We start from the raw sequence: 20,191 nt of genomic DNA, 5'->3' as shown, positions 1-20,191 counted from the left end.
ACCCACAAAAAATAATAATCACTTTTAAACAAGTCAAACATGAGCTCGGCCTAGGATGGCAGCTCCTCCTACATCAGTTCAGCGGGAGGCCGTCACAGCCTGGAGCCAAGCTCTGTGAGGCCTGGCGAGGCTTGGTGGGTGCGTGGAGGTCAGAGGGAGGCACTCAGCAGGCGGGCAGAGGGGCAGAAGCCAGTTCGTCTGAGGCAGAAGGCTTTGGGGGGCCAACAGGTGGGTGGGGGTTTATCCCTGGCTGGTTTCCCCTTTTGCTATTTCTTTCCCTCTTCCTATTACTTCCCAAACTCTAGCAGTCTACACCCTGCCTCGACTCCCTCTTTCCAAAGTTTTGAACTTGTCTTTCTTAACCAATGAACAAATTGTCAAATTAGTCCTATTAGTTCAAAGGTGTTTTCCCTGCTCTATCTTCTTTGACGTCTTGATTGGAAATCCAAGCCCAACCTCCTTTTCCATCAGGAACTTTCTACCTTACCCTCTACCAGACTCCAGTGCTCATATAATCTTGTGGCTCCCTTTCCTTTATAGGGATTTATACGTCTTTCTTGCCCACATGCTGTCATATTCATTCCATCCAACCCTGCTTCATTTCAAAAGGTCAAAATATTCACAACATAAACAACCAGTTCTCAATGACAGCTCACCCTTCACAGAGCTCAGACATGTGAAGAATGCTATGAAAAGGCTGCAGAGTCTGACGTTTGGCAGGGAACTCGGATGAGCCTCAGGAATGGCATGACCACTACCCCACACTCTCTACTCTCCTTTTCTTCGTTTCTTGAAATGTCTTTCCCACCATTCTCTAGTCTTCTCTATCACGACACCTTCTGTGTTTCACGATTATTTGCTGATTTGAAAACATTAGATTAATGTATAATAGGCCATTGGAATTTTTGAAACACAGAGTTGATTTTGCTTAAAAATTTTCCAATATAGTTTAAATAAGTTAACTTGTTTGCTTATCTAGCTCTCACTTGATCATTTTGCACTGTTAATAACCATGTAATTCCTAGTATTGTGCAATCCTCCTATCTGGAGACTGAAGCACAGGGCTTTCCAAACCCCACCCACGAGGGCCGGGACAGCATCGCTGTGGGAGCAGAGCACACCTCACTTTATGTCTCAAGCAGGATATAAAGATTTTCCTAAACCAGGAACGGTGTACTCAGTAAGCAAGGACACACGAAAGGTACGGTGTGCTACTTACTAGACTGACTTTTGTAAAGAAGAAATTTCTTATTCTTTATCTTAAGTTACCCAGGAATCTACATTACTGAAACCCAGTTTCAGGGGACAAAGCAGAATGGAGGCATGGAGCCAGCATGACTGGAGATCAAATTCCCGAGGGCTAGGCTAAGAATAAAAGGGGGAGGGGAGGAACGCAGGCAGTCACTGTTGTATTTGATTCCTTTTGTTCAGATACACTTTAAACCGTGGGTTCTTTTTTTTTTTTTTTTCCCTTACTTCATAGGCACACTTGAAAGCTATGAAATGAGCTACTTAGCAGAAACTTATGAAGTTCTTCTGGCTAGAATAAATGTACAATGATTGCCTCTAGTCCTTCCTTTTCTGCAATTAGGTGGAGAGACTTGTCACCAGTGTTTTTAAGGTCTGTAGAGCTTTCTTCTTATAATTTCCCTTAACGTCAGTAAATGAAAGATTTGGAAGTAATTGCAAAAGGAAAGAGAGCTGGAAAAAGTTGGGGGAAGATGTTATTCTATTAATATTTGTTGCTCAAAGTTCTGTTTTATTATCATTTGTCTGAGGAACCCAGCACTTTCTCTTAAGCAAACAAGTTCAGTTAAAATCCAGCAATGATTCTAGAATATGCTTACCATATTCTATTTTTCTTAAATTGTATATCAGAACGATGCTCTAACCGACTGAGCTATCCGGCCAGGGCACCACATGCTCTTTTGAATTTGTAACTGTGTATTGGAAACATCCTGCTCTTATGTGGAGAACTTAGGCTATTCCTAACACACCTGCCTAGCCTAACACACCTGCCTAGACACAGCACCTAGGCATTTCTACTCAATACTTTTGAGTCTGAGTTTACAAGAAGTAAGGCAAGCATTTCCCAGGTCTGCAGATACCGTAAGGAGGGGTCCCCAAACTACGGCCCGCGGGCCACATGCGGCCCCCTGAGGCCATTTATCCGGCCCCCGCCGCACTTCCGGAAGGGGTACCTCTTTCATTGGTGGTCAGTGAAAGACGCAAAGCATGGCATCGCTCACATACAGTACTACTTCCAGTGACGTGGGATGCACACCTCACGGCTCCGGAAGCATGTCACATCACTTGTTACATCTAGCAGTGACAAATATGGAACCAGACATTGACCATCTCATTAGCCAAAAGCAGGCCCGTAGTTCCCATTGAAATACTGGTCAGTTTATTGATTTAAATTTACTTGTTCTTTACTTTAAATATTGTATTTGTTCCTGTTTTATTTTTTTACTTTAAAATAAGATATGTGCAGTGTGCATAGGGATTTGTTCATAGTTTTTTTTTTTTTTTTTCATTTTTCTGAAGCTGGAAACAGGGAGAGACAGTCAGACAGACTCCCGCATGCGCCCGACCGGGATCCACCCGGCACGCCCACCAGGGGCGACGCTCTGCCCCCCAGGGGGCGATGCTCTGCCCATCCTGGGCGTCGCCATATTGCGACCAGAGCCACACTAACGCCTGAGGCAGAGGCCACAGAGCCATGTCCAGCGCCCGGGCCATCTTTGCTCCAATGGAGCCTTGGCTGCGGTAGGGGAAGAGAGAGACAGAGAGGAAAGCGCGGCGGAGGGGTGGAGAAGCAAATGGGCGCTTCTCCTATGTGCCCTGGTCGGGAATCGAACCCGGGTCCTCCGCACGCTAGGCCGACGCTCTACCGCTGAGCCAACCGGCCAGGGCCATAGTTTTTTTTATAGTCTGGCCCTCCAGTGGTCTGAGGGACAGTGAACTGGCCCCCCTGTGTAAAAAGTTTGGGGACCCCTGGGTAAGCCATGCTGGGATTCTGGCGTTTCTTAGCCTGTCTCCTCCAGCATTTGACTGGGCTGATGTGAGGGAAGAAAGGAGTTTCCTCCGGTGGATACTGCAGTGTCTAACTTTTCCTTCCCCCTCCCACTCTCTTCCTCTACTTCAATTCCAGAGCGTCACTGGGCTCTTTCTCAAACCTTGTAAATCATTTGTTGTGGCATGTGTTGGATTTAACACGGTGGCTTCTCTCCCAAAGAGAAGTGGGGGTATAATTCTCCTCTCCTTGGAGCTGGGCTCACCTCAGTAACTCAGCTGAAACCTATAGAGTGTGATGACAATAATACTATGTGACTTTGATCTCAGAATACTCACTCTCCATATATTTCCTCTCAGAACCCTGCCACCACGCTGTGAGAAGCCCAAGGGACACTGAGAGGCCATGGGTAGGTACTTCAGTCAGGAGCCCAGCTGCGCTCTTAGCCAATAGACTGCATCACCTGCCAGCCACGTGGGGGAGCCACCACGGATACTCAGTCTAGTAGAGCCTTCAGCTGACATCTAATGAAAGGCCCCAACAAGAACCACTCAGCTGAGCCCTTCCCAATTACTCAACCACAAAATTATGATCTAATTTAAATGATTATTTTAAGCTGCTCAGTTTTAGGGTGATTTGTTATACAGCAGTAGATAATCAAAACATGGCATACCCTTTATGTTCTTTTTAATTCAAAATCCAGGCGTTTGCAACTCCAAACTCTCAGAATCTTTGTTTCCCTGCCATTCACTGAATTCAGAATTAATTTGGAGAGATATAAGAAGGAAATATGGTGAAGAGGGTAGAGATACAGTGTACGGAACCCTTGGTAGTCTGAAAATCTTATCCTATCACTAAGGGTGTAACATGCTATATATGGGTGAGGGTTTTGTTGTAGTTGTTTCTCTTGCAAAGAAGGATGGTTTCAATTTTTTTTTTTTTTTGACAGAGAGAGAAAGTCAGAGAGGGACAGATAAAGACAGACAGGAACGAAGAGAGATGAGAAGCATCAATTTTTCATTGCAGCTCCTTAGTTGTTCATTGATTGCTTTCTCATATGTGCTTTGACTGGGGGGCTCCAGCAGAGCGAGTGACCCCTTGTTCAAGCCAGCGATCTTGGGCTCAAGCCAGCAACCTTTGGGCTCAAGCCAGCGACCATGGGGTCATGTCTATGATCCCACACTCAAGTCAGCAACCCCAACACTCAAGCTGGTGAGCCCGCACTCAAGCCGGCAACCTCAGGGTTTGAAACCTGGGTCCTCTGCGTTCCAGCCCGATGCTCTATCCACTACACCACCGGTGAGTTTCAATTTTTGAAAGAGAAGAAAATAATTGAAATACTGTTTTGAAAAATAATGTAATTTTCATACTGTTGGCAGCCTCAGGGCTTGGAGGATGCGGGGACTCTAACAATACAACAGTGGTAGGTGGGCGGGGAGAGGAATCAGTCCAGAGGGCGTGCACACCCACTTCGTCAAACACAGTCTAGGAAGCAGGTACTGAGATGTGAAGGCAGCCTCCCAGAAAGTAGCACGCAAGTCAGCTGGAGAACGGGTGGGACCCGTTCACTTCTCACGTGCAGGCGCCGGCAGGTACCGTGATGAACGATGGGCTTTCCAGGTCGGAGGAAGAGCTGCTTCATCAGGCTTCTCCCCATTCAACACAGTTAGCATACATACCGAAATAGCATTTCTTGGTTCAGCAGGTCCTCAAGTCAAATGGTTTCGTTTAGTGTTGTTTGGTTGTAACGTTGATGAATTGTCCTAGGAACCTAACTCTTGTTTATATATATTCATTAGTCTACAGAAAAAATAAGTTTTGTTGTGCAATTTTTTCATCAGTTCCAAGAAACTGTTGACAACAGTAAGTGAGGAGTCACTGTACTCTTTCAGTCTCTCCACTTCTCTGCCTCCACCGGCTTTGTTTTGCTTTCTTTACCAATTACCTTTCTCTGTTCCTCGGTCTGTGTGACAAACTAGGGTTGTCCCACAGTCCCTGAGATTACGTTTCAGTTCCAGTCACACACAGAGCTGCCTCGGAGTCTCAGTGCTAAATTCCTAGGATGCAAACTGGGTTTCAGTTGAGTTGGGTGAGTCAATGGACCCAGTCAGTGAGTCCTGGCTGGAAGGTGGGGTCTGTAGTGCAGTCACGGTGGGCAGGAGCCCATCACTCCTGTGCAGGTGAGAAGGATCACACAGTTCTTGAAGACGGGGAATCCCTGTGAACAGGGCAGGTGCCCCAAAGGTGTCTACTTGGTAAAGCAGCTCCTATATAACAAATGCTCAGTAAATCACAGCTATTTGAGAAAAGCATTGAGTAACATTATCATTCTTAGTTTAGGTTAATTAACAGAAAAGGCACTACATAGCAGGGGAACACCTAAAAAATATTCACTGGGCAAAACAGAACTTCTTTCCTCCCATGTTCAGACTGGCCACATGACCTCACTCTGACCTGGAGTCTTTATTGAGTACGTCATCAAAGCTGACCCACCATCCTTACTCACTTACACCACGTTTTGGAAAAAGTTTAGGATGTGGCATAGCTTCAAATTATTTTCTTAAACTTTCAATTACGAGAGCATTTTTCAGATATAGTATATAATTCTATGATCAAGTTCACATTTAATTTCTGCTTTAGTACCCTAATCACGGTTTGAGTGTAAGCTGATAAGCTTGTTGGCAATATGAATACGAAGGTTCTTCTCAATTACCCTTGACAGCAGGTGTGGGGAGCACCCTAATGACACTGCTTTTCCAGACTTGCTGTGACAACTACCTCTTTGACGCCATTAGGGTTAGTGGGGGGTTTTTTCCTTTGTTTTGAGGTGGAATATTTTTAAAGCATATTAAAGGATTTTGTCTGGGATGCCTATTTGGTTAAGGAAGGATTTTTCTTCTTTCTTCCCTCAGTTAAATTAGTTATCACTGTAAGTTTCACAGCCTCCTTGAAAGTGAGCTGAGCACAGTAACCATATCAACTCTGCTGTTATCAGTGGGAGCTCTCTACCCACCCCTTCATTTAAAGAGAGGGTTTGAGTGGATTAGGCTAAGCAAAATAAGTCAGATGGAAAAGGATAAAAACTGTACGATTTCACTCTAATGTGGAATATAATGAAACAAATGGCAAACAAAACAAAAACATACTCATAGGTACAGACAACAGAGTGGCAGTTACCAGAGGTGACAGGGTAGGGGGAGATGAATGGTTATAAAGGGTCAAATACATGTTTATGGATGGAAACCAGACTTTGGGTGGTGAGCACACTACAGCATACACAAATACCGAATTATAATGTTGTATACCTGAAACCGATACAATGTTATTAACCAATGTTACCTCCAAGTTAAAAAAGAATACATAAAGAAGAAGGGTCTGAAATCTAACACCACTGCAGACAGCCAAGGGGACAAATATTGCAGGGTTTTAGAGCTCTAATGGTTCCTGTCCATCATTCAATCCAAATTCCTCCTTAAGGAGGAGAAACTGAGTCCCAGAGAGAAGAAACGACTTTCCCGAGAGCACAGCACAGTGGGGGAATTGGGCTGGGACTGAGGTCCCCTGATGCTCAGTCTAGCACCTGAAAGTGTGTGCCGTGGACACGAAAAGTCATAAATACATAAAAGTGAGACCAAGAGACATTGATAAGAGTGTGGTGGTTACGGGGGGAGGGGGGAGAGGGAGAGGGAAGGGGGAGGGGGAGGGGCACAAAGAGAACTAGATAGAGGGTGACAGGACAATCTGACTTTGGGTGATGGGTATGCAACATAATTGAACTTTAAGATAACCTGGACATATTATCTTTGAATATATGTATCTTGATTTACTGATGTCACCCCATTAAAAATAAATACAATAAAAATAAATAAATATAAAAAAAAAAAAAGAAAAAGAAAAGTCATAAATAGTCATAAATACACCTAAAAATGAAGCGGCGAGTTGAGGCAAAATCATTTTTGTTTCAGAATTATTACTGTTTCAGAGAAAGAGAGAGAGAATAATATCTACTCCTGAAGAGGAGTTCTGGCTTAATTAACCTTTCTTTCCATCATTTTTCATTAATAATTGAATGTTTAAATGTCAAAGATGATTTGAATATATAGAGAAGACACTAAAATGAAAAAAATAAAGAAAGCAGGTTTAAAACAACATCTTTTATTTGAATATCGAATACATTCTTTTATTATAGAATGTGCTGAGAATGAAACTTTTTAAAGAAAAAAAAATAACACTGGCAGCAATACAATTACATGGAAAAAGTATAATGTCTAATATGATACAAATGACATAAATAGATCAGCATTCTGTAAAGCCCACTTAGGACATTCCATTATCTAATATACTGTAGTTTAATTTAAACTTACTTCAGACGGGTACTTGGAGTTGTTGAAAAATACCACATATATAACACTAAACACAGCAATGAAAGAGTATCACAATTCATTAAACATCTTTAATGAAAACAGTACCTGACAACAGAAAACAAAGCTTTGTTAAAAAAAAGACAAAAAACCCCACACCACCTCAGACTAGTGTTCAACTTAGAGGTGACAGTGTTTCTTTTGTTTCTAACATTAAATAAGACACTTAACGGCTTATTCAGGAATCATCTTTTGCGTTCCAAGAGTGTGCTCTGCCCGTTACTGTAGAGCGCCATCCACTAGGTTTTCAGTTCCTCTGATTCTCAGACCAGCAGTAAGACAAGTCTCAGAATCATCAGCAGGCTGGATGAAAAGAAAAGAAAAGAAAGGCAAAGGGAGGTGGCTCTTACAGGGCACGAGGAAGAGGGGGCTGCGCTCCCTGACCCGTGATGGGACTGAGCTCAGGCTCCCAGGCTTCTCCCTGACTTCAGCTCCTGGGGGCAGGGGAGATCTCATTCTCCCTGCATCCCTGACCCGTGATGGGACTGAGCTCAGGCTCCCAGGCTTCTCCCTGACTTCAGCTCCTGGGGGCAGGGGAGATCTCATTCTCCCTGCATCCCTGACCCGTGATGGGGCTGAGCTCAGGCTCCCAGGCTTCTCCCTGACTTCAGCTCCTGGGGGCAGGGGAGATCTCATTCTCCCTGCATCCCTGACCCGTGATGGGACTGAGCTCAGGCTCCCAGGCTTCTCCCTGACTTCAGCTCCTGGGGGCAGGGAGATCTCATTCTCCCTGCATCCCTGACCCGAGATGGGGCTGAGCTCAGGCTCCCAGGCTTCTCCCCGACTTCAGCTCCTGGGGGCAGGGGAGATCTCATTCTCCCTGCATCCCTGACCCGTGACGGGACTGAGCTCAGGCTCCCAGGCTTCTCCCTGACTTCAGCTCCTGGGGGCAGGGAGATCTCATTCTCCCTGCATCCCTGACCCGAGATGGGGCTGAGCTCAGGCTCCCAGGCTTCTCCCTGACTTCAGCTCCTGGGGGCAGGGAGATCTCATTCTCCCTGCATCCCTGACCCGAGATGGGGCTGAGCTCAGGCTCCCAGGCTTCTCCCTGACTTCAGCTCCTGGGGGCAGCGCTGATCCCATTCTCCCTGCATCCGAACTTCCCAGCATGACTGAATGAGCCACTTAAAAATGTTCATTCAATTTACGAGAAAAATTAGAACTCGTTGTTCCTAAGATCTGGGATGAAGCTTTACGAGAGAAAGGTTTCAAAAGAAAGAAAACTTTCACAAAGCTTGCAAAGCAAAGCAAGCAGAAAAAATAATCGAGGAACAATTTTGAGGGGTTATTACCATCTCAGCTACTTTTCATTAATTCTTGTCCTTTTATATATATATTATATATATAATAATATATATATATATTTACATATGTTTTCCTGATACCATCAGAACTGAAACTACTGACTGTCATTTTCCTAAATGACTGATCACTCTAAAATGCTCACTGGTGCTTTTCAGAAGATTGCAACTTAAAAGGGAGGTAGCAGCAGGCACTTGGGATCTTTGAAGTCTTGTCTCCTTGACCCATAAACCCTACTTCTGGTAAATATGGAGAACTTCTTTTTATTTTTTTATTTTTATTTTTAATTCATTTTAGAGAAGAGAAAGAAAGAGAGAGAAGGTGGGGAGGAGCTGGAAGCATCAACTGCCATATGTGCCTTGACCAGGCAAGCCCAGGGTTTCAAACCGGCGACCTCAGCATTCCAGGTCAAGGTTTTATCCACTGCGCCACCACAGGTCAGGCAAACCCTACTTCTGATTCTTGCCACCACCCAAGTGTCATTTTTAGACAGGCCTAAAACTGGAAAGCAGTCTTTATAATCATACCTTTCTTCCCCAAACTGTAAATATAAACATAGCCGCACTAGAAAATTCTACGGAGCAGAGGGGAAAATTACTCATTATGCTACCACCAGAGACAAACTAACAGTTTGAGGTATTTCCCCTCCCACCTTGGTTTTTTAAAAAATATATAAACTTTTTAAAATTAAGATCACATTATATTTGGTTGTTTTTCTCTCCTTTTAAAAATCTCTTCTTGGGTTATTAAGATTTTCCAATGCCACTAATAGTTTTTGAAAACATGACCTGTTGCTCAATATTCTATTAAATGGACCCAGCATTTACTGAAACAGAAACATTTCCTTACTGGTGAAGTTTTAGGTTGTTTCTAAGTTTTCAGTTTATCGTTTTGCATTAGAAATAAAGTTGCAGCCCTGGCCGGTTGGCTCAGTGGTAGAGCATCGGCCTGGCATGCAGAAGTCCCGGGTTCGATTCCCGGCCAGGGCACACAGGAGAAGCGCCCATCTGCTTCTCCACCCCTCCCCTTCTCCTTCCTCTCTGTCTCTCTCTTCCTCTCCCGCAGCAAGGCTCCATTGGAGCAAAGATGGACCGGGCGCTGGGGATGGCTCCTTGGCCTCTGCCCCAGGCCCTGGAGTGGCTCTGGTCGCAAAAGAGCGATGCCCCCTGGTGGGCAGAGCGTCGCCCCCTGGTGGGCGTGCCGGGTGGATCCCGGTCGGGCGCATGCGGGAGTCTGTCTGACTGTCTCTCCCCGTTTCCAGCTTCAGAAAAATACAAAAAAAATAATAATAAAAAGAAATAAAGTTGCAATAAACAAACATCAGTCATTATATACATCTCATTATTTCTTCAGAATAAATTCCAAAAAGCAAAAAGGAATAAATAATAAATAATAATAAATAAATACATTTGTGGTTTTCCATATAGAAAGGCAGCTTTCAGGAAGAATTAAAAATGTAACCTATGCATTTTTACTTGGTCACCTGCTTAATCTCATGGACAGAATTACTGGCATCAAATTAAGAAAAAGTTGAAGCTCCCTATCTTAAAAAATATTGTTTTCTCCCTTAGAAACTCAAAATCACCAGTAGACTATCACTCTGTCCAACTCTCTAAGAATGAGTATCAAATTTAATATATTTTTTGCCACTGATGGGTAATTTTTTGCCACTTGAGGAAAAATGAGGCTTATTTTAGTTCTTTATTCTGATAGAATACTACAGCAACACTAAGTGTATTCAATAAAAATGATATGGTCATATACACTTCAACATCAGTGACTGACGGAATGCATGACATCTTAAGGTTTCACAGTCATACTTAGTATAATAAAAATTATTTTGATATTTCAAATTAAAACCGACTATTGCCCAAAATTCAGTAATTCAAAATGATGGCGGAGGAGACTATAAATGCAAATAGTTTTCCTTACCTTAAGCCTGCAACCAGCCCGGCCGGCATGACTTTCTTGGATCTCTTAAACCTCACACCCATTATGGTGGCCAGAAAGAAAGCCGCAACTGAAAAACCAACGCACGAACCAGAGGTCAAACACATTATCAGTGCTTGCTTGTGAGGAAAAATGGGGGACGCTACTTCAGCTTTCTTTCTTTCTTTTTTTTTTTTTTGTATTTTTCTGAAGCTGGAAACGGGGAGAGACAGTCAGACAGACTCCCGCATGCGCCCGACCGGGATCCACCCGGCACGCCCACCAGGGGGCGATGCTCTGCCCCTCCGGGGCGCCGCTCCGCCACGACCAGAGCCACTCTAGCGCCTGGAGCAGAGGCCAAGGAGCCATCCCCAGCGCCTGTGCGGGAGGGGAAGAGAGAGACAGAGAGGAAGGGGGGGGGGTGGAGAAGCAAATGGGTGCTTCTCCTGTGTGCCCTGGCCGGGAATCGAACCTGGGTCCCCCGCACGCCAGGCCGATGCTCTACCGCTGAGCCAACCGGCCAGGGCCTACTTCAGCTTTCTAATCCAACAAACTACTGTGCACAGGGACTGAGTTGCTATCTTTCCCCCCCAAAAGATGAAGCGTTCTATTAAAACAAACTCACTCATCAAAAAGGTGTGAGTACACAAGCATGTTAAAACGCAGTCTTGAAGCAACTACTATGAGTTGATGCTTCCTGCTCCTCCCCCCTTTCTATCTCTTTTCTCTCTAAAATCAATAAATAACATTAAAAAAAAATCCATTCTTGAAATATCTCTAAATGGACGTCTTTTTCTAAGTTAAATTTCTATTTACAGACTATTCCTGGAAGACCAAGACTGTTTGCTCAGAAACACAGGCCAGTATGCCTGGACCAGTAGGAGACACTCAATGAATGTTTAGGTAGCTGAATGTCAGGAAAATAATTAGTATCTTTTTTTTAAAGTAAGACCTGATTAATAAAAATAATACTGTTTTCGCATTCGAAAAAGGTGGACTGTTTCTCTTTTGTAGCATTCCACTTTGGGAAATCGGACACCAGGAGACTAAACAACAGACTAGGTGATAATATTAAAGTTAGAAGCATCACATCAGCTACTTCCCAGGTTCGAGTCCCCAGCTGGGGAAAATGCCTGACTTACACAGAGACACCTTTACATCTCGCTTGTCATTGGAGACACGGTAAGCTCCGTAGCCAGCCAAAATTCCAACGGAAAGACCACCAATCAAAGATGGAACACCACCTGAAAAACAAGTACGGGCTCAGAAAGAGAATTATAAAATGAAAGGAATTACTTCAATTGTGATGCCTGCACCTCCAGGTGTGCTCCTCCTCGGGCATTGGGACTGGACAAAGCCGAGCTGCACACAGGACTGTTCACGGAGGTTTGTAAGAAGTGACTGTTTCACGCTCAGTCCTAAGTGCGAGGCACAGGAACCCCGAATGCACATAGCAATGCAAGGTTAGGAATCATTTGAGGGAATAAGAAAGTCTGCCTTGTAGTCGTGGTTTTGACATGGATTGCGTGACCTTCGGCAATCAGTTGTCCTCCCTTTTTTTCTTCCTTTTCTCTTTGCCTCCATCTTTTTACTGCGAGGTTGTGACAATAAAAGTAAAATACATTAGTATTTTTAGCTTACAGTGGTAGAGAAATGCTACGCAACCCAAGTGATGGTTCTCTCCTGAATAATTAAGACACTTTCCAGCCTCCAGATGTCAGGACTCGGGGATGAGAGGTGACTACACTGAGAAATGGGAAGCACCAGGGTACCGATGCAGCCAGCCCGCCCCCAACCCACCCACCTACTGCACCAGGGCACTGTGGCCAACACCAACCACTTTCTGTGCACTAGGCCACATGCCAGTGACACTAAACAAGACACACACTGTCCCTGCTTCATGGAGTTCACTCTCCTCAGAATCTGTTAGACTGGAATCCCTAGGGTTAGGGTCAAAGTAGCTCAAATTTTAAAAATATCCATAGAAATTCAGATTGCAACCAGGGTTAAGACTATCGCAGCAACACACACACCCACCATTCACACACACTCACTCACTCACTCGCAGTAACAGCGTCCTGAATGAGAAGCCAAACGCCCTAGGTTCTACTTCAAATTCTTTGACTTCCTGTCTGAAGGGCTTTGGCTAAGTCACTTGACCTCTGAGTTTTATCAGTTGCAAAACAGGTTTAATATCCTCCATGTCAAATACATAAAGGCTTAAGATGTTGTTACAGTTAGAAATCTTAAATTTTTCATTGCTCCCCTAACCCTCCCCAAATCTATTCTCTAAACACAGTAATATGATCTTTTGAACACATACATCTAATTAAAAAACCCTCCGTGCTTCCCACTGACCTTAGGAGAACCCCGAGTTTGCTCTATTCTCGGAGCCCTGGCCTCCTTTCAAGTCCCCTGACTATACTATGCCCAACTCTTTATTGCTCGTGGCCTCCAGACGCGCTGCTGTTCCCTGTCTGGACCGCTCTTCCCTGCTTTGTTCACCTGGTCAACTGCAGCTTGCCTTTGGATGTTGTCTTAAGTGTCAGTTCCTCAGAGATGCCTTCTCGGACCCGTCACTCTGACTGAGGCCCCCGTTCTAGTCTCCCACTGTCCATCGTCAGATATGCAACGCCGCTCTCTCCACTCACTGTGCGCGCATGTCTTTTTTGCTCACTGCTGTTTTTCTAGGGCACAAAACAGTGCCAGGCACAGAGGCAGCACTAGATAGGCACTGATGGGTCGAGCAGAAGGCAGGTAAGAGTATGGTTAAGGAGAATATTTTATTTAATCCTAACAGATTAATTTACAAATGAGGAACTGAGGCCCAGAAGTTAAAACAATTCCTAAGTGGTAGAGGCAAGAGCAGATTTTGAGAATACATGATTCTGTGGCCGGTGCTCTTAACACATGTTATGCCACAAGAGTGGGCTTCTCTGTGAACACATAATACCCTCAGGGGCTTCCAGGCCCTTGCAGAAGGTCAAGGAACCATACTGTGCAGCTGAGCAACAGATCCCTGAAATCACAGACCTTAACAGCTAATGCAATTTAATAAGTTTCTGAAGAGATTTGGGTTAGAAGGGTAAAGTAATCCCCTCCCTTCTCCCCTTGTACACCCCATCATACACACACACACATACACACACACACACACACTCCTCCCTTAAAGCCAGGCACTAATGTCCAGATGTTCTTTCCTGTTTGTAGTAGAGGTTATTTAGACATATCTTTGTGAAATAAAAAACAGTCAATAACAATCCTATCAGGGTTTTACACTGAGTCCTCTTTAAAGTAGATTTTGAATCATCAACTTTTATGTAGTTGTTTACAGGTCTTAATCTGGTGCCATCATTTTCTTCCCCATCATATACAAATCCACAGTGCTTCCCATATTGAGAAATAAAAGTCTAAGGTGTATAACAAGCTGTCAGGAATCAGAGCAGAGACTTACTCTATCTACCCTGCCAGCCCCTCAGGCCCTGGGGAGAACTGTGCTTCCGGCCTCGGGCTTCTTAGCAATTTCTAAGGAAGGAATTATTTTAATATTGCGTAGACCTAGCCTTTTCACTCAAATATAAATCCACCAATGCCACAGATATAACACTCTTTAAAATATACTTCATTTTTGCCTGACCAGTGGTGGTGCAGTAGATAAAACACTGAGGTCTTTGGTTCAAAACCCCAAGGTTGCCAGCGTCAGCACGGGATCATTGACATGACCCAAAGGCTGCTGGCTAAAGGCCAAAGGCTGCTGGCTGAAGCCCAAGGTCACTGGCTTGAGCCCAAGGTCGCTAACTTATGCAAGGGGTCACCCGCTCGACTTGAGCTCCCCGGTCAAGGCACATATGAGAAGCAATCAATGAACAACTAAAGTGCTACAACTACGAGTTGATACTTCTCATCTCTTTCCTCTCTCCCTTCCTGGCTCTCTCTCTCATTAAAATATACATACTTCATTTTTTGTGTGTGTGTGTATTTTTCCGAAGCTGGAAACGGGGAGAGACAGTCAGACAGACTCCCGCATGCGCCCGACCGGGATCCACCCGGCAAGCCCACCAGGGGGCGACGCTCTGCCCACCAGGGGGCGATGCTCTGCCCCTCCGGGGCATCGCTCTGTTGCGACCAGAGCCATTCTAGCACCTGGGGCAGAGGCCAAGGAGCCATCCCCAGTGCCCGGGCCATCCCTGCTCCAATGGAGCCTCGGCTGCGGGAGGGGAAGAGAGAGACAGAGAGGAAGGAGGGGGTGGAGAAGCAGATAGGCGCTTCTCCTGTGTGCCCCGGCCGGGAATCGAACCTGGGACCCCTTGCACGCCAGGCCGATGCTCCACCACTGAGCCAACCGGCCAGGGATACATACTTCATTTTTTAAATTTCATAAAAATTTAACAGAAATATGAAATACCATGACTATTAATGCTTCTACCTTAAAACAAAGTAAAATATAAAAATAGAACTTATATTTTTCTCCATAAAAACCCTTTATCAAATGGGTTTTTTCTTCTTTTGAACAGAGATAAATAACTTTAGCCATGATATTTAAGTATTCAGTGAATTTTCCTTTGCAACACACAATATCAACATAATTCAGTTTTTGACCCTATGTCTATGTGAACAAAACATTCCTTCATTTCATAATAAGTGAGTAGCCTTCCTTCATTTCATAATAAGTGAGTAGCCCTGAGGATGTTAAATCAATTAATTATGCCACTGATAATGACAGGTGAAATTAGAATTTTGTAGTGGAGGGAGGCCTAGAACCCCTAGGTTAGAATGCTCTATATGCCCAAACCCAAATAACCCACTTCCTTCCATGAAGTGGTCTCAGCCACTTCTAGGATGACTCTGGCTTTTTGCCCTACTTACAGACCCTCAGTGGGTCCTAGTACAATCACCAACCCCCACAACGTCATTCTGATGGAGAATCTGGCTTGGGCTTACCTCTGCGCTTATAACCCCAAACACTTCCGAATGTCACAAGGGCTGCATAACCAAAACCAACAAGGTCCATTGGCAAGGCTGCAATTGTAAAACAAGAGAGAAGGGACAAACTTTACAAACTAAAAAGAGTTTGGGAGAGCCAAGGTATATAAAACTGATGGGCATTACACAGAATGACAGAAATTAATTTCTCTCCTGAAAAAGGGGAAGTTAGACCTTCACCTGTCCAGCACTCAACTGCTGTGCCCACGTGCTCATCGCTCTCAGGCCACTGGGAGGGCGGGGGGCACCGCAGGCTGACTCCTTTCCTGTCTTCAGACCTGCAGGATCCTCGCCTACTCACTTCCCTTCCACCTCCCCAAGAAAGATTTCTGCTGCGCTCAGCCGGCTCGCTTCACTGGAGACACCCCGTGTCTTTGTTGTTCACTTCATGTCTGGAATGTATCCCCTCTCTCCCACCTACAAACCCCGACCACCCTCTACATGTGGGCCCCCCTCTGGACCACCGCCCAAACTCCTTAACCACTCTAGCCTGCACCATCAGACTGGTCTGGAGCAAACTGCTCTTCTTCCTCTGGATTCCTTGACTTCAGAAAGTCTATCTTACAATTCTTCCATACTTGTATAGCTGTTTGTCCCTCTGTTCTCCTCACACCAGAAGAACAGGAAATGGATAATCTGGACGTTTGTTGACTGAACCACAGATTCACTTTAAACATTTGCTTTGTCACTTGGAGTTTGCTGTGAGATAACGCTTCAGTGGTGGCAGGCACATTCATGTTTAACATGTTTAATCGATGATAAACTGCTAAAGAATAGAACGAAGCCCTGGCAGAAAGTGAACTGAACGACAATGATACCCTACTGAGCATGGCAGCAGCTGAACCGTAGCTCCAGGGGTGAGGGATTACACTGAAGTCCTGCCCACGGCTCTCCAAGACGGAGCGTAAATTATACTGGCTACAAGCTGAAGACATGGACGCTGGTCACGAGCTGGCTGCTGATCCCTGCATCACACCCCATCCTTAACATCAACTCCTCTAACAGTCCTTGTGGGGCCTTTATATCTTTTTTTTTTCTTTTAGTGGGGGAGAGAGAGAGAGAGAGAGAGAGAGAGAGAGAGAAAGAGGAAGAGAGATGAGAAGCATCAACTTGTATTTATGTCACTTTAGTTGTTCATTGTTTCTCATACGTGCCTTAATCGGGGAGCTCCAGCTGAGCCAGTGACCTTTGGGCTCACACCTGCGACCCCATGCTCAAGCCGGCAGCCGTATGCTAAACCTGGCTGCACTCACGCTCAAGCTGGCAGCCGTATGCTAAACCTGGTTGCGCCCACGCTCAAGCTGGGGTTTTGAAACTGGGTCCCCAGTGTCCCGGGTTGATATTCTATCCGTGGAGCCACCACCGGTCAGGCATATCTTAAATCTGTATTTCCTCCATGGGGAAAACAATTATCTTTGTGTGTATATATATATATATATATATATATATATATATATGAGGAATGAGGAATGTTATATGAAGTCTTTAGTTTTCTCACTGATCTTCATTTAGGTTAACCCAGTCATTTATTTCCTGTAGCAATTGGTAACAAATTGACCCAGAAGAATGGAAAAAGCATTCTGAACTTATCTCAGAGTAAGCTAGAACACTGTGAGAAAGGGTCTTGGGGGAGGGAAACTGAGGCACGGGAGAAGATGAACATTCAGCAAGTACTAGCTGCTCTCATCATGGTTATGCTCATTCACCCTTGCACCCATTTTTAAGCTTGATGTGTAGAAGGCCACTGAGGAAACACCTGAGGTAAGGTGAATTCATGATTCAGGCCTTCAATAAATTAAACCGTAATATGACAACTTATATTTACACTGAATTTCATTTAGCAATTATTTATTGAGCACCTTCTTTGTGCAAGGCAGTAAGAAGCAATGAAAAGCCCTCAGACATGGCCCTGGTCTTCCAGGACGTACAGTGCAGTGCAGTGCAGTGGAGGAGGCTGATCCGCGAGTGCGCCCTCAGAGGAGAGGCACGGGCACCTAAGGAAGGACTCCTAGGGGAGCAGGGGCCCAGCTGGGACCTTGGGGAGAGTAGGAGTAAGCCAAGGGAAGAGGGCAGCAAGGAAGGGCGTTGTAGGCAGAGGGAGAAGATGTGCGAAGGCCTGGTGCGGTGAGAAAGCATCTTTCTACAAAACGGAAAGAACTGCAAGGAGGTTTTGAAAAGAGATGGGACTAGTGAGAAAGACAGGCCCGATAAGCCAGGTGAGGGAGTCTTGTTTCTGTCCCAAGGGCAGGGAGGGATGAATGAAGGGAGCCTGGCAATCAGATTTCATTCCAGCAAGCACCTCCTGGCTGCAGTAGCAGATGTGTGAAATGAGGCAGAGAAATAAGCTGAGAGGCCGCTGCAGTCAACTAAGCAGGCGATGATGGTAGCCTGGCCCCGAGAAATGGTAGTGAGGGTGGAGAGGTGGACACACAGGAGGGAGGCTCCGGAGGTGGACTCCATAAGCCTGCGTGTAGAAGTGAGGGGGAGGAGTGAGGCAAGAGATGACCACGCCCAGTTCTCTGGCTGGGACCACACGGAGAGGAGGGGGAGGGAAGCCGTGATGCTATTCCCTGTGACAGAGATCGCTGGAACAGCAGATGTTTGTGGAAGGGGAAGGAGGGAGGCGACCAGGTATGATGAGACCTATCTGAAACATACTCAGTCTGAGATGCCTGACACACATCATCAGATGCTAATTTGGGAAGCTGATTTTCCTCTTAAGCCAACCACCTGGTGTGAAAAGCCGATTCTTCTCCCTCCTCCAAGCCCCCATTTCTTCCTCTGACACTCCCTTAGGGCTCCCTCTTCTACCTGGCACAGTTAGTGATGAGGGCTGATCTCTCTTCTCAGCCCATCAAGCTCCTGGAAGGTGAAGCTCAGGTTAAATTCATCTCTTTCTCACAGGATCAAGCTTACTGGCATGCATAGGCAGGTGCTGAGGAAATGCTGAATGAATGAATGACTAGTGAATCTAGGAACAATTTCAGGCTGAAGGTGTTATGTAACTGACCTAACCTCAGCATAGCTCTAATGCCAGGAACAGCCAGTCCTTAATCTCTTTAGTGACCTGAATGCTGTTTTAAGGAGAAAAAAAACCCTATTCCCAATCCTTGCCAGAAGTTTCTGTACTTACAGAGATAATTGAGACAAAAAGCTCTTACCCCTCCTGCTCCTTTTTGTGCCAGAACCATCTGAGCAACGGATGAGAAGCCAGAGGCTGCCTTAACATGAAAGCGACGGCGGTGGGGAACCATGTGCGACGCATCACACGCTCCCATCACAGATGAGATGCTCAGCACTCAAAAAGGCCAGAAAGCCTGACCTGTGTTGCAGTGGATAAAGCGTAACTGGCAATGCTGAGGTCGCAGGTTCAAAACCCTGGGCTTGCCTGGTCAAGGCACATATGGGAGTTGATGCTTCCTGCTCCTTCCCCCTTCTCTCTGCTCTCTCTCTAAAAATGAATAATAATAATAATAATAATAATAAAAGGCCAGAAAGCATACTGGGTGCAACGTAGCAAAATAACTTACTGCACCGTATACGAAACCAGGTGAATGGGCCCTGCCTTGCCCTTGGCCTTCCAAAATCTGGGGAAACCACTACGAGGTTTTCCGTAAACTACCCTATACTGAGCTTTTTTACACGTTGAGTATCAACAGTTACCCATATTTGCACTGCTTGGGGCTCAAAAGACATTTTCGACTGAAGTCTGGGTGGAGCTAGGAAGGTTAAAACCTTGCCATCATTTTTGCAATGAATGATCCGTGAACACCACTCCTATCCCCACCTCTCCCTAGCTCCAGGAAGGTAGGAGGGAGGACAGGTGGGAGCCAGGGCCACGAGAAGGAAGAGATTTGGGCAGTACCCAGGAGGAGCAGAAAAGCGACCCCTGGAGAATAGATCCCCATTTCCTGCAAAAATCTACCAAGGTCCTCTGTATGACTGGTTGTCTGCTTATTTCTGCACCTTTACAAGAAAATTCAGGGCAGGAAGTGCTCAACCGTAAGGTGTACCACTCACCTGCAGCCCCGAGCCCTCCTCGCGGGAGCCAGCTGCGGGCAAACTCGGTACCTGAAGTCTGGAAGTCTCCGGCTCGCCAGCGCCCCACGCTCCCGACACTCCGCAGCGGCGGCGGTTCCGGGCACCGCCTTCCCCGCGGCGCGCATGCGCTGCCCCGCCCAGGCCACCCGCTGCGGGGAGGTGGTGGGTCAGGTCGGCCGCCTGGAGCACCGGCGCCGGGGCATGCAGGGCGGAGGCCGGGTTTGACCACCCATGTCGCCTGACCGACTTTTGGCTCTGGCCCTGAGCAGGGGACCGGGATCTTCTGCCTCCTGCTGGACGGAGCAGGGAGTTTGTCTGGATGTAACAGGAATCCCAGAGGGAGAGATTTTTAACCCTGAAGTTCATTCATTATTCCAGGGACGTTTGTGTCAGCAGCAACCCAGGTCTTTTACATACTGTCTGTCCAGCAGACTGTTGCTGTTTTCAGTGGAGGGAGCTAAAGTCTCTGTGGGGTTCAAAGGTTAGAGCCCACGTTTGT

The 20,191-nt window shown here is 45.8% G+C and overlaps 1 protein-coding gene across 1 annotated transcript; it reads right to left on the bottom strand.

The window, feature by feature from the left end:
• Positions 1-7,150: 7,150 nt before the first annotated feature.
• Positions 7,151-19,814, bottom strand: TMEM14A (transmembrane protein 14A). Its single transcript, XM_066252976.1, has 5 exons — positions 19,672-19,814; positions 15,610-15,687; positions 11,811-11,912; positions 10,672-10,759; positions 7,151-7,740 (listed from the first exon to the last, which is right to left on the bottom strand). The coding sequence occupies exons 2-5, from the start codon at positions 15,677-15,679 to the stop codon at positions 7,701-7,703; spliced, it is 300 nt and encodes a 99-aa protein (XP_066109073.1). The 5' UTR covers positions 15,680-15,687; positions 19,672-19,814; the 3' UTR covers positions 7,151-7,700.
• Between the last annotated feature and the right edge of the window lie 377 nt (positions 19,815-20,191).

The sequence above is a fragment of the Saccopteryx bilineata genome, chromosome 1, assembly GCF_036850765.1.
Source record: "Saccopteryx bilineata isolate mSacBil1 chromosome 1, mSacBil1_pri_phased_curated, whole genome shotgun sequence".
NCBI lineage: Eukaryota > Metazoa > Chordata > Mammalia > Chiroptera > Emballonuridae > Saccopteryx > Saccopteryx bilineata.
This window is presented reverse-complemented; position numbering and strand designations above follow the sequence as displayed.

Coding starts and splice junctions, on each gene's coding strand:
- TMEM14A (XM_066252976.1), bottom strand. CDS start 15,679: ATGGACCTTGTTGGTTTTGGTTATGCAGCCCTTGTGACATTCGGAAGT. Junction 11,913..15,609: donor TTGGGGTTATAAGCGCAGAG/GTAAGCCCAAGC, acceptor CTTGTTTTTCAG/GTGGTGTTCCATCTTTGATT. Junction 7,741..10,671: donor GGGCTGGTTGCAGGCTTAAG/GTAAGGAAAACT, acceptor CTTTTCATCCAG/CCTGCTGATGATTCTGAGAC.